Source organism: Alligator sinensis, unplaced genomic scaffold, assembly GCF_000455745.1.
Source record: "Alligator sinensis unplaced genomic scaffold, ASM45574v1 scaffold954_1, whole genome shotgun sequence".
Classification (NCBI taxonomy): Eukaryota; Metazoa; Chordata; order Crocodylia; family Alligatoridae; genus Alligator; species Alligator sinensis.
The window spans coordinates 1,711,780-1,728,875 of record NW_005842228.1 but is presented as its reverse complement, the minus strand read 5'-3'; the positions used below and the strand labels follow the sequence as shown (position 1 = coordinate 1,728,875).

At 43.3% G+C, this 17,096-nt stretch overlaps 1 protein-coding gene across 1 annotated transcript in view; it reads left to right on the top strand.

Moving 5' to 3' along the window:
• Positions 1-17,096, top strand: part of LOC102368447 (S phase cyclin A-associated protein in the endoplasmic reticulum-like) — a gene marked incomplete at its 5' end in the record, with an annotated part of 201,152 nt that overhangs the window by 152,857 nt on the left and 31,199 nt on the right. Inside the window, 2 exons of the mRNA XM_014521586.2 lie at positions 7,747-7,984; positions 12,037-12,186. Of these exons, the coding sequence (XP_014377072.2) occupies positions 7,747-7,984; positions 12,037-12,186 (388 nt within the window). The remainder of the gene's footprint in view (positions 1-7,746; positions 7,985-12,036; positions 12,187-17,096) is intronic.

Here is a 17,096-nt window from a genome sequence, read left to right as displayed (position 1 = left end):
GTGCACTGGTGCAGTGGCACCCCACTTTGATTCCTGCTCTACCCAAAATTTAAAACGAACTGCCTGGTAGTGGCAGCAGGATTTCTTCTCAGGCAGCAGTGAGGGAGTCAATTGACTTCATGGCTCATTAAAAGCTACCTTGTTCCTTCTAAACTCTTCATTCCACAAGTGATAATGACTCTCTCCTTTTTAATGGTCTTGATGTTCTATTGATCAAGCTTTCTTTTCTTCTGCAATTCTGCTGTCTGTTAGCTGCTTCTGGTAATGTAGCTCTTATTTCACAGGATGTTTTTAACTTATTCCAATAGTTATATTTGTTTTTGCATCAATCTTAAACTGAATAATATAGCCCTAGGCCCAGGGTATTAGTAAAGCTAGTTTCTGTTTACCTGGAGAAAAATGTGTTGTGTTATATGTGATGATGCACTTCACCAAGGGCCTCCCTTTTCATAACCCTAGATTTGCCCATGAACCTCCTATAAGGCTGAATATGCCCTCAAAGTGCCCATCAAAGCTAGTCAATGTAGAGCAGCTTGGCATTATTTATATCTTTTAGCACCAACCTATGCTACAGATTCATAGATGCTAGGGTCGGAAGGGACCCCCAACAGGTCATCGAGTCCGACCCCCTGCCTAGGCAGGAAAGAGGGCTGGGGCCAGATAACCAGATAACCCCAGCCAGATGCCTACTGAGCCTTCTCTTAAAGACCCCCAAGGTAAGGGAGAGCACCACCTCCCTTGAAAGCCCATTCCAAATTCTGGCCCCCCTTACCATGAAGAAGTTCTTCCTGATGTCCAGCCTAAATCTTCTCTCTGTCAGTTTGTGACCATTGTTCCTTGTTACCCCAAGAGGCACCCTGGTAAGCAGAGCATCTCAGATCCCTTGCTGTGTCCCCCTAATTAATTTGTAGGCAGCCACAAGATCACCTCTCAGCTTTCTCTTATGGAGGCTGAAGAGGTCCAGGTCCCTCAGTCTCTCCACATAGGGCTTGTCCTGTAAGCCCCTAACCATACAAGTGACCCTCCTCTGGACCCTCTCGAGTCTATCAACATCCTTCTTGAAGTATGGCACCCAAAACTGGATGCAGGACTCCCAACTGCAGTCTGACCTATGCCACATAGAGGGGAAGTATCACCTCCTTGGTTTTATTTCTCATGCATTTGCTGATGCATGATGAAGTACGGTTAGCTTTGCTGATCATTTCATCACACTGGTGACTCATGTTCATCTTGGAGTTCACTGTGACTCCAAGATCCCTTTCTGCTTCTGTGCTGCTTAGAGGGTCACTTCCCAGCCAGTAGGTGTGCTGGTGCCAGGTGTATTTTTGCACCCGGGGTGCAGCACTCTGCACTTGTCCTTGTTGTACTGCATCCTATTATGTACTGCCCACTTTTCTAACCTGTCCAGGTCTGCCTGCAGTCGTTCCCTACCCTCCGGAGTGTGCACTTCACCCCACAATTTAGTATCATCCACAAACGTGGACAGAGTATACTTCACCCCCACATCCAAGTCACTGCTGAAGATACTGTTGAGTATAGATTCAAGGACCGAACCCTGTGGGACCCCACTACCCACATCCTTCCAGGTCGATACTGACCCATCTACTACTACTCTCTGGGTGCGCCCGCTAAGCCAATTTGCCACCCACCAGACCATGTAAACATCTATGTCACAGCCTCTTAATTTATTTATGAGGATGAGATGAGATACTGTATGGAAGGCCTTGCTAAAATCTAAGAAAACAACATCCACCTCTACTCCTGCATCTAAGCATTTTGTGACCCTGTCATAAAACGAAACTAGATTGGTCAGGCATGATCTACCTACTACAAATCCATGCTGGTTTCCCTGCTGCATTCTTTTTCCTGCTGGACTCCCACAAATATGATCCTTTATAATCTTATAATCGACACTTGGTGGGCTGGTGTCCCTCTGCCCATCTAAGAACCCATTAGGAGACTTATCTTGAGCCCTGTTCAGGAACACTGAGGCAAAAAACTTATTGAATAGCTCAGCCTTGTCCCCTCTGTCCATCACTGATTGCTCCTTCTTGTTCAGTGGGGGTCCTATGCTGCCCTGCACCTCCCTTTTACTCCCTACATACCTAAAAAAAGACTTTTTGTTGTTTTTAATTTGTGTTGCCAGCCTCAGCTCTGTAGCTGCTTTGGCTTTCCTAACTGCCTCCCTGCAAGTGCAGGCCGAGTAGGTATACTTCTCCTTGGTAGTTTCCCCCTGCTTCCACTGCCTATATGCCTTCTTTTTTGCCCTTAGGCTCCCCTGGATTTCACTGTTTAGCCAAGGAAGTTTTTGTCTCATTTCACCCTTTTCCCTCGTACTGCCCAAAGGATCGCTTCCTTTAGAAACGACCACCCTTCCTGGACTCCCATCTCACCAATACTCTTATGCTGCAGTGTGTCATTGACTAGACTCCTAAGTACACTGAAGTTAGCCTTCCTAAAGTCAAGCACTTCCACCATACTAGTTATCTTACTCACCCTACACCATATGGTGAATTTGATTGATTGGTGGTCACTGTCCCCAAGGTGACCACGAAAGTGCAGCTCCCCTACCAGGTCCTCCCCCATAGCCAACACGAAGTCCAGTAAGGCATTCTCCCTAGTGGGACCATATACCTCCTGTGTTAGGTGAAGGTCCTGCACACAGGTTAAGAACCTGCATGAATGGTTGGATTTGGCTGACTGCTCCTCCCAGCAGATAGTTTAGGTCCCCCATGACAACCATGTCCCTAGACTGTATGGGCTCTGAGAGCTGCTTCAAGAATTCCAAATCTAGCTTTTCTTCTTGATGTGGTGGTCTGTAGCAGACCCCCACCACCAAGTTCCTTTCCCCTCAACCTCCATGTATCCTAGCCCACAAAGCCTCAACTTTCTCCTCCTCTGATCCCATTTTGATTAGGGTAGATGTATAATGCTCCTTTACATAGAGAGCAACCCCACCCCCTTTCCTCCCTGCTCTGTTCCTGCTGTACAACCTGTAGCCCTCAATGTGTACCGCCCAGTCATGGGTAGGGTCCGACCAGGTTTCCATTAGTCCCATTAAATTGAAGTTATTGTCTGCAAGCAGAAGTGCGAGTTCTTCCTGCTTGTTCCCCGTGCTCCTAGCATTAGTATAGAGGCCCTCTGAATGGTGCCTTTGGTGTCCCCCCATTCTGATGCCCAAAGGGCCCCTGGATATTTACCTGGGGTGTACTGCTGCATGTCTCACAGTTTGTAGGTTCTAGGCTCTCTCCATCTCCTGCCTTCCCGTCCCCCATTGTACTTAGTTTAAAACCCAACATAGGAGGTCAGCCAACCTGTAAGAAAAGAGACTCTTAACTTTTACAGAGAAATGAAGCCCATCACATCCCAGAAGGTCCCTTGCATGAAAGTGCAGATTGTGGTCCAGGAAGCCAAAACCTGCATGATTGCACCAATTCCAGAGCCGCGGGTTGACTTCTCTGACACAGGAGATGTAATGCCTACTGCAACCGCTGACAGGGAGGATCAACAAAAATACCACCTGCGCCCCCATCTTCCTAAGCCCAGTCCCCAGAGCCTTGTAGTCACTCATGATACGGTCTGAACTACTCCTGGCCGCATCATTTGTTCACACATGGATGAGGACCATGGGATAGTTGTCAGAGGGCCGGATGAGGTCAGGAATTCTCGCCATGATGTCTCTGATCCTGGCTCTGGGCAGGCAGCAGACCTCGTGCACCATGGGATCCAGACAACAGATGGGGTCCCTCTGTTCCTCTCAGCAAGAAGTAGCACACAGCGATGACGTGGCATCTCTTCTTCTGCTTACCTGGCCGGCCCTCAGCTCACTCAGTGATGGCGGCAGGCCCTTCCAGTGCACTTTCCCCACCACACACTCCTCCAGTGCTGCCAGGGCTTCATATTTGTTCCCCAACTGCACGGGGGGAACTGTCTCTGCGGTGAGAGATCTGGCCCCCGAGATGACCATCCTCCACTTACCAGTATCTGTTTCAGGGCATTCCCTCGCAGCTTCTCCGCCAGGAGTCTTGTCCTGCAGAGAATGAAAGTAGCCATCAATCTCTTCTTCAATTGCCCTCATCCCCTGCAGCCTGCTCACCTCTGCCTGGACTTCCCTCACCTGCTTTTCCAATGCCTCAATTCGAGCACATGTGGGACAGGCAAGGGAACCCCCGGCCCCCACACTACCCCCAGGCCTCAGAGGTCCCACCAGGCGACCCCTGCAGACAGGGGGCCAGGGCACTGCCAACCCATCCAAGGGGCCTGTCTGGGTAGAGGCCTTACAGGAGCTCCAGGCCGGAAGCAGTGGCAGGGCAGGGGCCCTGGCTGCGTTCCGTGTTACCACCCGCATAGTAGCCCCTCTCCTCATTCACTTACCCAAAGCCTCTGTCAGAAGCTCCTGTGCAGTCCTGCTCATGACTGGCCTGCGAACTACCTACAAATTGCTCCCCTGTTGGCAGTCCCAGTTCACTGGCTTCCTGATCACAGGCTCCCTGGTCGCCTGGGGAGTCTCCTTTTATACCCTATGTTACAGAACATGCATTTTCTTATAAATATAAGGGGACATTGTCAAAATTAGTAAATTGCAGCGTTAAGGTTTGTTGTTATAGTTGTGTTCATATCATTTACTACAGCTCATTTGCTTTTTTTATCTCTCCTTTTCAAGGATATTTATTAAGGCTGTGCAAAGTTTCAGGTGGTGATTCGATTCAGAGGAGATTTGGCCCAATTCAGTGGCCAAATCCCCAAATCCAAATTGAATCAGGGAACCAGTTAAAAGGTCTGAATCGATTTGAAGCTCTCCAAATCTTCAGAAAAGATTCGGACAGCTTTGATAATTCGGACAGTCCCCGGTGGCTGCAGCAGGGAACTGCAATCCAACTAAGAGCTGGTAAATAGGGGTGGGGGAGGGGACCATGGGAGGACCCCTGTCAGGCCCCATCCCCTGCCTGCATCCCCAGCCCCCCCTAACCCCCGCCTGCTCCCCCAGCCCACCCCAGCTCCCAGCCCTTTAAAAAAAGCCCCAACTCGCAGGGTGCTGCCAGGCAGGGGGGCAATCCCTGCTGCTCTCTACTGCCCCACACTGCATGGGGAGCTCTGCCACAAGGCCCCCAACACTCCCCCACAGCCCCGGCCCTTTAAGAAAAAAAAAACCCCAAAATACCCCTTTGACTCACCACTTCTGCAGCAGCCTTGGGACTTTGGGAGGCTTGTGCAGAGCTCCCCATGCAGCAGGGGGCAGCGGGGATTGCCTGCCCCCTGCCAGGCAGGAATGGTGAGTGCGGGGGTTTTCTGGTTTTCTTTTCTTAAAGAGCCGGAGCTGCGGCAGGCAGGGCAGCCATGGGATGGGTGGGGGCTCATGGAGAGCCCCCCCATGCTGGGGCAGTGAGGGGCAGTGGGGATTGCCCCCCTGCCCACAGCACCCAGTTAGCCGGGGCTTTTTTTCCCCAGGTGCCGGGAGCTGGGGTGGGCAGGGCAGCCATTGCCAGGCTGAGAGAGCGGGCAGGAGATGGGCCTGCCTGATTTGGAGATTTGGCAGCAGCCAGATCTCTGAATCAGGTTCAACCAAATTGATTCAGGACGGTGATTTGAATTACCAAATCGAATCACTGTTCCCCAAAAAGGCCAAATCTGAAGCAAATATTAGCCACTTCACACAGTCCTAATATTTATACCGTATTCATTATCTGTGCACCTTATCTATTCCAAAAGAATGTTGTACATGAATGTGATCAGGGAAGTATTGCAAGGACACAGGACCCTTTACATTTGAATTCCCAAGTGTTGAATACTTGTTTGCTTTAATACCTTTTAATGTTATTACTTAATTATGGAAGGGCAGATGTAAAATAATAACTGAGATTACATTAGCAGATAGGTTAAATATTGATCCTAGTCATCATGCTAGTATTCTTTTAAGTTGCCTCAACAAATTACCATAACAAACCTTATTTCTAAAACCCAAATCACATTGTATGTCTTCCAGTAATAATGGCAAGTTGTACCTTTACCAGATAAGGTGATGAAGAATTCCTTGTGATTTATTTCTCCTTAGTAGAATAATAACTGACTCATTTTCTATAGTTACTATCCCTGCATCCCTTCTATTTCTAATTTTTCCTTTTTTTAATGGGTGACCAGAAGTGACTGCAGTGTATAAGGTAAAGACCTATTGTTGATTTGTATAGCAACCACGCTGTTTTCGGTATTACTACCTATTGCATCCTAACATTTTATTGTTGTTGTGCCTGCATTACATATTAAGCCAGAGTTTTCACTGAGGGCCCCCTGCACCTTCCCCCAGCAACAAGGAAGGTTCTGATGCTTTCTTTGACTGGTTAGCTCTGAAGCCAATCTAAATCCATGTATGAGTTGTGCAGATGAATTTGTTGTCTTATATTGTCCAACATCTAGTTGTATATACCAGGAATTGTCAACCAGGGGTACGCATACCCCTGGGGGTACTTGAGAAGCCCCTAGGGGTACGCATGGGCAGGCAGGAACAGAGTGCCATCATGCATCATCCTGCGCAGGCACTGCCCACCTGGCCAGACGCGGGGACCAGGGGAAGGTTGCTCTGCATTCAGCCACGTGCCACTACCTCCCTGCTCCGCATCCAGCCGCTGGAGGTACACTGACCCAAAAAGGTTGAAAACCGCTATTATATACAAACCTGTTGCTCATTCACATATCTGTGTTATGTTTCCTCTAAAATTTTCCAATCTTGAAAACTGTTACTGTACTAAGTAATTTTATCTGGGTTTTATCAGCACCATTTCCACCTTACAGATAGGTAAGACAGTCATTGCAAAAGCCATCTGATAACTTCTTGCCATGTTGAAAAATAGCCACATAGTTCTATTTGTTTCCTGTATCTATCCTACAATAGAACTTTACCTCCAAACTACTTACTTAATTTCTTCAGTAGGTTCTTGAGAGGGTCCATGTCAAAGACCTTTTGATATTTCAGATAAATTATATTAGACACCGGACTAGAAGGGACAACCTGAGTCATCAGATCCAATTTCTGGTATCACAAGCAACTCATCAGTTTTCCTTGATAGAAAACTGTAAACATAAAAAGATTATTGTATATCACAGTATAATTTTCCTTTATACATGCAATGGTCATTTGTCTTCATCATTTTGTGTTTGTTTAGGTTTTGCCACCCTGCAATTCTCTATTATCTTAGGTGATTGTAATAAAGAAATGTATATTTTTGTTAACAGCTCAGGCACTTAGTTCTTCAGAACTCTTGTCTAACTATCATTTGGCCAAAGTAACTTATTGCTAATTAAGTATCAATTTGTCCTGGCACATTCTTTTTGGCACTGAAGATGATTATAATCCCAGGGAGCTCCTTCTCTGCCAGCCGCCATAAAAAAAAAAAGCCCTGACTGGTACAGAGCCACTAACCTAAAATACCTGTCTGAAAAGCATGCAGGGAGCCACTGTTGAGTGTTCCACAGGCAAGCTTTAAAGCCATAGAATTTCTGCTGGGTTTCATACTAGCAGCATGAACCCATGAGTGCAGTCAGAGAGACTAGTATTTATGAAGAGAGATATTTAAAGACAGACAGACAGAGAGGATGTCTAGATTAGTGAAAACATTTTGTAGTTTCCTAACACATTAGAGACATCCAGGTTTTCCTATTTGACCATTTACTTGTATTCTTCCATTTGACAACTTAGAAATGGTAGCTCCCATGGTAGTTTTCTCTTTACACAGTTTAATGTTTCTTTGGCAGGTCTTGGAACATATTTGACAATACACGTCAGGATCCCACAGGGCTAACTGCAGTTCTTCAGGCTACAGATCTGGTTGGAGTCTTGCATATGCTATACTGTATTCTTTTCCACGGAACAATTTCAGACTCAAATACAGCAAGTCCTAAAGAGAGTTATGCAGAGAACACAATCCAGGTTGCTATTCAGAGTTTACGCTTCTTCAATAGCTTTGCAGTTCTTGATCTGCCAGCCTTTCAGGTACAGACTTTGTTTTATTTTAACTCATGGTTAATCTTAGAATGTTTATTGTTGCATACATTTTCTTTTCTTTCAGCTTTGACTATGCATTCCCTTCAAGGTCAGATATTTACAATTAACTTACGGAATGGCTACAAATAAAATAAAAGCTGTGTTGGTCAGATTTGTTCATACATAGAATTGCTGTTTATTAATATTACTTTCATTATGTCACTGTTGGAAATAAATGCTATTAACTTTTATGTGAGAAAGGCACATGCAGAATACACAAATTTAAATATGCTATATAACTTTTTCTGTTCATAAATATTAATTTTGACACTTGTTAAAGTTTTATATTTTAAGTCTACAATGTTAAAAGTGCTTTGAAGCTTTCTGTATCAAGGTCCACACACAACAATTTCTCTTCTTTTACTTACAAGATTTACTTATAAGATAACTGAACTTGGGGGTTGCTTAGGTGCCCTAAAATGACAGTTGCATTATAAAACCTGAATATAAGATTGTGCAACTGAACCAAAAAGAATCTACACATGCATGTTTTGTAGCTAGGGATATCATTTCTTTTGAAATTTAACTTTCTAAAATACCTTAAATATTGCCCATTTTTTATTTATGCAAGCCACAACAATTCTCAAAACTATTTGAGATTTGTTTAGTATAAAAAGTATTTCCTTTTAAAAGAAAATAATACTTCTTCTAGAAAGTAATCCATAATGTAAACTAATCTGTTTGCCAGATTAGGAAACAATATTAAAATATTCCATGCACAGATGAAAATCTGTTACTACAAGGCAAAGAAATTGAAATAACATTGCTTTATCAAGCTTTTGTGGTAGCACCAGTCTCTTTCAGTTTGTTAAAAGAAGTTTTTGATGCCAGCCAACATATAATGGACAATTTTTCCACAAATCACATTGTATATCATGGACTTATTTATGCACCATGCTAAAATCAGCAAGAACTTTACATGAGGGAAGAATGTGTGAGAAGACTCTCCTACCTATTGTTGACAGAGTAGCCCTAATCTGGTAACTGGTTTTATGTAGGCCGAGCTTTCATCCACATGGATCCAGTACACAGAACCAAGGCTTTTTTTTAATTTTATTGAGTAACAGAGAGGTGAGGAAGGGAGGCAAATTAGAAGTTATTTCATATATAAACCATGCATCTCTACACAGCTAAGCAACTTCCCTTTCTATATTTCAAAAGGAGTGCCTTTGAAATAGGACCCTTCCCTGGCATGTTTTGAAATTGTTGCTGTCAAAGCTGGATGATTATTTGTTAGTGTTGATACAGTTATGCAAAAAGGGACAGACCTTCAGCTGATATAAATGTCAGAGCTTGTCTAGCAGTCAGTGGAGCTTTGACAGATTGCACCAGCCAAAGTTCTGCCCCTTGATTTCACTTGAAAGCATTATATTTTTAAAATCCCTATTTCCATTGTACAGTATATTTATTCTTATGACAAAATAAAACAGAAGGATCTTCTTATGCTGTGTGTATCTGTCCAGCTGCCAAGTATCACAATATCCTCGCAGCAGAAAGTATCCTTAGTATTGGTCATCATTGGTCCTCCTTTTTGTTTCCTATGTTGGTTTGTACTGTGTCAAGTTGTGTATGACAGAAATGATTCCATTAAGTATAACTGACTATGAGTGACCATGTGAATCAGAATCATTTGGTTCATTAACAGGTCTCAGTAAAATAAATCATTTGCTTAACTGGTTTGCTGAATTAGGGACCTTGGGCCTTTGTACATGCCACAAAATTGGCTTTTAAAGTGACTTAAATGCCCTTTTACACCGCTTTAATGGTGTTGCTGTTTGCACGCTCAGCAGTGTATTCCTCTTTAAATGACTGGTACATAGCAAGAAAAAACACCTCCAAGGTGTTTTAGTTTGCTACCTAACAAAGTGCAACAGTGAATGGGACGCTGGAAGCCAACATGCTCAGGGCTTGTTGGGTCCCACGCAGCTCAGGGGCTGAGACACCCAGCGGCAGCCTATGCAGGTAGGCTGTACTGAAGAAGAAAAAAAAAGCAGCGAGTCTGATTTTTTTTTTTTTTCTCTTCTCCCCGAAGCCTGCCTGCCTGCCTGCCTGAGCTGTGTGGGGGCCCGGTGCTTCCCTCTGCAGCTGAGGTGGGGGCCATTGCTTCCCTCCGCAGCTGTGGTGCCCCCAAGACCTCCCGGGCCAGGTGCCAGCAGCCGGGTGCTGCTGGAGGGGGGGGCCCTGCACAGCTCAGGGACTGCTCAGCCCACTGGCAGCTTGCCCCTTCAAGCTCCCCCCCACCACCACCGAAGAGGCAGGTAAGGATCGGGCCCCCGCCCTTGTGTACACGCCACAGGGGTTTAGCTTGGTTTTATTCTTCCTAAATTGAAGCGGTGTTTTTAAAACCCCACCATTTCAATTTCGGCAGAACTAAACCAAATTAAACCCCCATGGTATGTACAAGCAGCCATAGTATTGTTTTTGATTTGTATTAGTATTGATTTGATTAGTACTGTTTCTTTCATTTTGAGCTGTTTCTTTAATGTTAAAGGGCAACAAACACCTGAAGGAGATCATTGTCCTTACCAATTCTTGTGAACCATAGGAAAGTACCAGGCAGCAAATGAAATGGAGTTTATATATTGCCTGATGATTAGCTTTCCAAAATAGTTTCATCATGGTAACAGTAAGATTATACAACAGTTTTCTGGTTAAATAAGGATGTCTACTTCCAGTACAATGCAAATTAGTATCAGTACAGATAATCCTTTGGCTCATGAGTAGATCTTTTATTTAATTTGAGCGTCTAAACAATTGAAAGATGATAGTGAGAAACAACACAGGATACTAAACTGCTATTAATTCTGGCTAAAGAGGAAGCATAGTTTCCTTGAAAAATTAGTTTAACTTTTATACACAAACTCATGTGCCCTTTGACCTGTTGTTATCAGAGAAAGTTAAACACAGAGGACTAGGTCACAGCATGCGTGGACATGACTAATTAAATAAGGGCTAGGCACAAGAATATATCACTGCATGATGTAAAGTAGCAAATGGCTACTATGTTATGTGTTGAAGCTTGAAAGTAGGATACCTTATCAGAAGGTATTAAGTTTGGGAATAGAAGGTATCCGTTACTGATTCTTTTTTAATCATTAAGAATTCTAGTTTTCTGGGCTGAATGTTGTTTATGCTAAAACCCAACTCTAACACACTTACATTTATACATATATACTTCACACAGACTAGGAGATATGAAATCAAAAAAACTTTCCGATGCAAGATATTTTCCCAGAGGCCTGCAATGCTGCTTCATTAAAAGACTGAAATGCTCATGCCTTATGCCTCAGTTTTCCCCTTTGACCTTATGTCGCTCTATCTGCTTGACATGTTTATTAAATAGAGGCTGTAGGCTGCACAGATAAAATCTAATTCTCCTGAATCTCCACATTACAATTTGCCTAGTTTCAGAAAGAATCCCCAAAAAGACATGCAGCTGAGGGTTCTCTTCTTTAGAATGTTTCTAACTTTTGAAAATGTTTATTTGAAATTATTCGACTTTATTTATCTTCCTTTTCCATTCAGGACACACAAGTTATTAGTGATAAATGTATTTTGCTCTTGCAAAAAATTAGGGATGATTTGTTTTTCTTTGCTTATTACTGAGACATATTATTAATGTTAAGTTTTCCTGGAACATGTGCTGCATATCTATTGAAATAGGCCACTTAAATGCTAAATAGTATGCCAACTAAGAGTCCAAAATTTTCTTAGTCCCTTTAAAAATTAAAATTCAGTCTGATTTACAGTGGCATTTAAAATTATAATTAGAGCTGCGCTGCTAATTTATTGAATTAATAGGGGGTTTTTTTGTTGTTGTTGCTGTTTATCAGAAACTATTGTGACAGTCAACATTGTGACTAAAATGTTGCTCAAATATTTCGTAAGATCCATATTTGGTGATAATCCTGAAAAGTGGGTAACTGGTTATTTTAAACTGTCCTTACTTCATTTAGACCCTATAATATATGGCTAGATTATGATTGGGTGTTTTCTGTCAGTCTGTTGTAGGTGCCGAGGGACTTTCCCTTGCATTCCGCCATATTATCAGCTCTTTGCTGTCATACTGTTCCCAGCACACCTGTGAAGGATTGCTCCATGAAGTCATTGTTTGTGTTGGATATTTTACTGTAAACCACACAGATAATCAGGTAAGGGAACCAAAAATGTGATGTGTATGTACTTATGTCTTGATCATACAAATATGTTAGTGCCATTGAAACCACTGACTCTTTGTAAATGTAAACATATGAGTATACATAGGCATATTGACAGTAAGAGCCTACATTAGGACAAAAATATCTGCTGGTGGTAGTTAGCAAGTGAAGACCAAATGAGCAATGGAAAAGGGGCAACATGCATTTTAGATGCTTTTACTTTATACAGTTATAGGCAAATTTGATCGTCCTGTGTATGAGATGTTGGTAACACTGACCATATTGCTGTGAAAACACAATAATTATTGACAAGGTTTTACTGTCCGTAAGAATCCTGCATTTTATATTCATATGGATTTTTCTTGGGTCCTTTCATCTGAGGTGGAAGTTTGTACCAGAGTGAAGGCTATGCAGTCTGTACTATGTGGATATGCCCTTAGATGACCAGGGACATCTTGATCATGTAAACCATGATCTTATGTTAGGGGTGGCCAGACTGAGACACACATGCCACAAGTGGCTTAGGCAGTAGGGGTGTGCGAAGTGGACCCTATTTTGATTCAGCCCAAATCAGGGACAGCGATTCGATTCGTTGATTTGGATTACTGTCCCCGATATGATTAGGCCGAATCCAAATCTGAAGATTCGATGCTGATTCGAAGAATCAGCGATTCAAACATAGACACAGCTTTAAAATTTTTTTCTATATACCTTTAGGTAACAGGCGCAGCTCGTGAACGCTGCAATGCTGGGGCTCATGGAGCGTCCCACAGGAGTGCAGAGGGGCCCTCCACATATTGAGTGGTGAACCCGAAAGTGGATCGGAAGTACTTCCAGTCCACTTCCAGGTCTGCTGGGGAGTGTGCGGGGGGCCCCCTGCACCCCCCTGGCTCAGTAATCGGCCACAGGGGGACCCCAAGTGCCCACCCCCAGACCCAGGAGGCACCAGTTGCCGAGCCAGGGGACACAGGGGGGCCCCCTGCGTGCTCCCCAGTGGACCCAGAAATGGACTGGAAATGCTTCTGGTCCTCTTCCAGGTCTGCTGCCAAGCCTGCTGGGGAACCCCCTGCGCTTCTGTGGGACATTCCATACGCCCCAGCATCGCAGCACTCACAAGCCCCTGCTACCTAGAGGTATGTAGAAAAAACATTTAAAACTGTGTCTATGTCTGAGTCTCTATGAATCAATTCAGAGGGTTCCGATTTGATTCGGAGAGATTAAAGGGTTCTCTGATTCGATTTGGATTCAGAGATTTGATCACCGAATTGGGACAAATCTCTGCCAAGTCGAATCAGGGACCGAAGCTTCGCACAGCCCTATTAAGCAGCCTATGTGTGTGGTACATGGCAAATCAGAGTGAGGGCAGGGAGTACAGCTGCAGATAGGGCAGGGAGCAGAAAGCAGAGCAGCAGAACAGACAGAAGAAGGAAATCAGTGATGCTTGTGGCACACTTGCCAAAAAAGTTGGCTCCCACTGTCACTACATGGTGCTTCACTGGCAAAAAAACTTTACATTAAAACCGTGAAATCCCCTTTGAGTATTAGAATGGACTTGGCATGCACTCATTAGATAAAAATGCTTACAAAATAATCAAGATGCATAACTTTGGGACTATTTGGAGTCAGATTCAGTCCTGTTTTACAGCCCATCCAATATCCTGCAATCTCCTTATCTTAGAGGAACCCAGGATGTAGACTGAGGCAAACTATGGCTCTTGCTCTTTATTTTTGAATGCCTGTGCCTGCCTTTCCGTGGGCAAATCCAGATGAGCGCGGACATTTGCTTCCCTGAGGACAAGTAGCAGCGGCACACCTTGTGCCGCTGCTACTTGTCCCCAGGAAACGTCCGTACCATGTACATGGCAGGTTACCCGGGGTGGGATAGGGGAGGCTGGGGCCAGCAACTGTGTGGGTCCCAGCAGCCTTACCTGAGGTCCTGGGGGCCTCCTGGGGCCAGTGTGTGGCTCCAGCCAGCCAGGCTCCAGTTTTGAGAAGTCCACACTGCTGCCATGTCTGCTGCCCCACTTTTTTTCAGCATGGGTTATTTTGACCCCAGGACTCTTTGCAGCACCACATACTGCACATCCGCACTCATCTGGATGCAGCCTATGTGTGCATAGAAGCTGTATTATGTGGCATCATTCTCTGGGATTAGTGTACTTTATGTAAAGTTATTTGTCTTTTTAGATCTGTCTATTATTTAATAAACTTGTTAATTCAAATGAAGAAGTTTTAATCTCCTCCGTAAATAGAAGAACAAAAATAAGTACTTCAGCTTGTTTCCGTGTAAGTTAAGAAAACCATTTTGAGCTGTGATGGCAGGGTTGTCAGCTGCAATTTCAGCATTATAATATCTTAGGGCTGACAATGCAGTAAAAACAATATTATAACTTCAGTGGTTTTGGCTGCAGCTTCAATGAAGTTGCTGCAGCACTGCTACTGTGTAAAGCTGAATCCTAGCTCAGGATCCAAAAGCTGCCTGGCACAGGTCCCTGAGAACATAGACTCCGTTGGGGTCCAGTGTTTAACAGGGTCAGTCTAACACCGTTTCAGGAATTTGATTCAGTATTAAAGTCCTTTGAAGCAGACATCCAGAAGCCACTCAAAGACATACTGTTCCTTTACCCAGACTTCCTGCAGGCAATATTTTTGTAAGGCATTTGTTTTGAGAACCCCTGGGGTATTGCAGAGCTTTCTCGATTCCCACTGCAATACAGCTGGTCTAGTTGGCATGCAGAAGTACCACTGAACTCTTCCTTTTCTCTGCAGCTTAAGAATCCTTTTTTTTTTGGCGCAAAGAGTAAACAGATGTGATTCATGCACCATTATATTGTCAGTAATAATGCAGAAGAGTGACATCCTTCCAGAACTGTCAGTTGTAGCGCTCTGTAATACCCATTGCTGTTTAGCACTAGTGCCCCGGGGCAAAGGTCTGTCCATCTTTTGAGTAGGCACAGTGCCATCTTAGCAGATGGCCGTGGTGAATGTAGGTAGCCGAGATAAAAGCATATGCATAAAAGTATTTGTCTGAGAGCACAATTCCCTGGTGGTAATGTTGCAATGTCTCTGTCTTCAACATCTGCATTTTTGGGTAGGATTTTGTGCCATCACTAATCTACCCCTGAACTGGATTAATTTTCAAGATTAAAAATTACTTCCTCAGTTACATAAGACAAGTTTAAATCCTGGCTGAAGCAGAGCAGTGCTAGCATAGCAGAAATGCTCACGTGACCCTGTCAGATTCTAACAAATCTGCAAACTCTGCTAACTACTCATCATCCACAATCTCAGACAGGACCTGAGAAGCAGTAGTAGTAGTCAGGTGTTAGAGGCCAAACAGAATAGTAGACTATTTTAGTGTTACTCTCTGTAATACAAATGATGATTTGCATTACTTAGAAATGTGTTACTGAATGTTTGACTCAGAAAAATGTCATTTTGTATTGAATATCTTGCCTTTTTTCCTCCAAACATCATTTTTCTTGAGCCAAGGACCATATAGTGCATCTTCTGTGCATTCTCCCTCCCTTTCCACCTGCCCTCATTGAAGCTGTAATTGCACTTCTCCTGCCATGTTGGCAGAATGTTGGGGAGGCTGGACAACAGGACTTTTCTTGTACTTGTGAACTGACACTGCATATAAAAGGATTCCACCTTTTGGTCCATAACATAATATTATTAAGATATTCCACTAGGTTGAAACCAAGTTTTGCTTTTATTGCCATAATTACTCTTAAAATTGGTTTCTTGGTTTTTTTACTTAAAAAACTATCTATAGATGTTTTTAATGGATTTTTTTTCCTAGAGAACTCTGATACACACACCCCTTGCTCTGAGGCCATTTTTGTATGCTTTCAATAGAAAGCATTCTTTAAGTTGGACCCTTCAGGTTTTAAACCCTTCTGGCAGTTACCTAACTGTATTTTGGTATTAAAGATTATAACTGAGTTTCTTTTTCTTCCTTTTTAAGTTTTTTCTTTCTTTCTTTTTATATGTTAGTAATAGGACTTCCAGGATTGATATGACCTTTTCCATGATAAAAGAGTTATTTTTTATTCATTCATTTTAAATTAATTGATTACCACTACTTTAGTGGTTGTTTCCAAGCTTCCTTTTTTGCCTCTGAGTAGCTATACTAATAACAATAAATAAATCAGAGTCCTGCAGTAAAAATCTCGCAGCAAATGCTCCAGAACAAGAGACTTAAGCCTCCTAAATGATATTTGGAGATCTAACTATGTGCGCCAGACTTCACCTAGGAAGCCAAATATCCCTTGGTTCCTGGTAACTGTTTTTATATATTCACTGAGAAAATTAATGTTGCCATGATGGGGCTCTTTGACTTGACTATTTTTAAATCAGCCTCCTGATTATTCCAGCAGTCAAATAAGTGTTTTTTTGGTTTGTAGCTTAAATTTGTCTTTCCCTCTGAAGATTCTTAGTCACTAGCTATTGCATTTAAATTCCCTGCAAGCTCATGAACAGAGAGCATAGGAATAATAAGTCTTTGTGCTTTCGCATGCATGCCCAAAAGTGCAGACACTGCACACAGGGTGATGTGATGGGATAAAGAAGCAGTAGTGTTGCTACTCAGAATTTTCAGAAGACTTGAAATATCTGCCTGGTGAATATCAGTTCAAAGGTGTGATATTTTTCTGCTCTTATTATTATTAAATATTTGTCACTTAATAGCTCCCAGGAGCTCCAGCCAAGAGTGAGTTTCCTTCATGATGGGTTCTCTGTTCATACATAAAAAGACAATGGTCAGTGTCTTGTTCAGAAACTCACCACAAAACTTCTTTATTTTGCTCCATGCACCTAAATGATAACAATAAGCAGTGATCGAGACAGTATATTTGCATCACACTTCCCAATGTTTGGACCATGCTTGCTTCACTTATTTT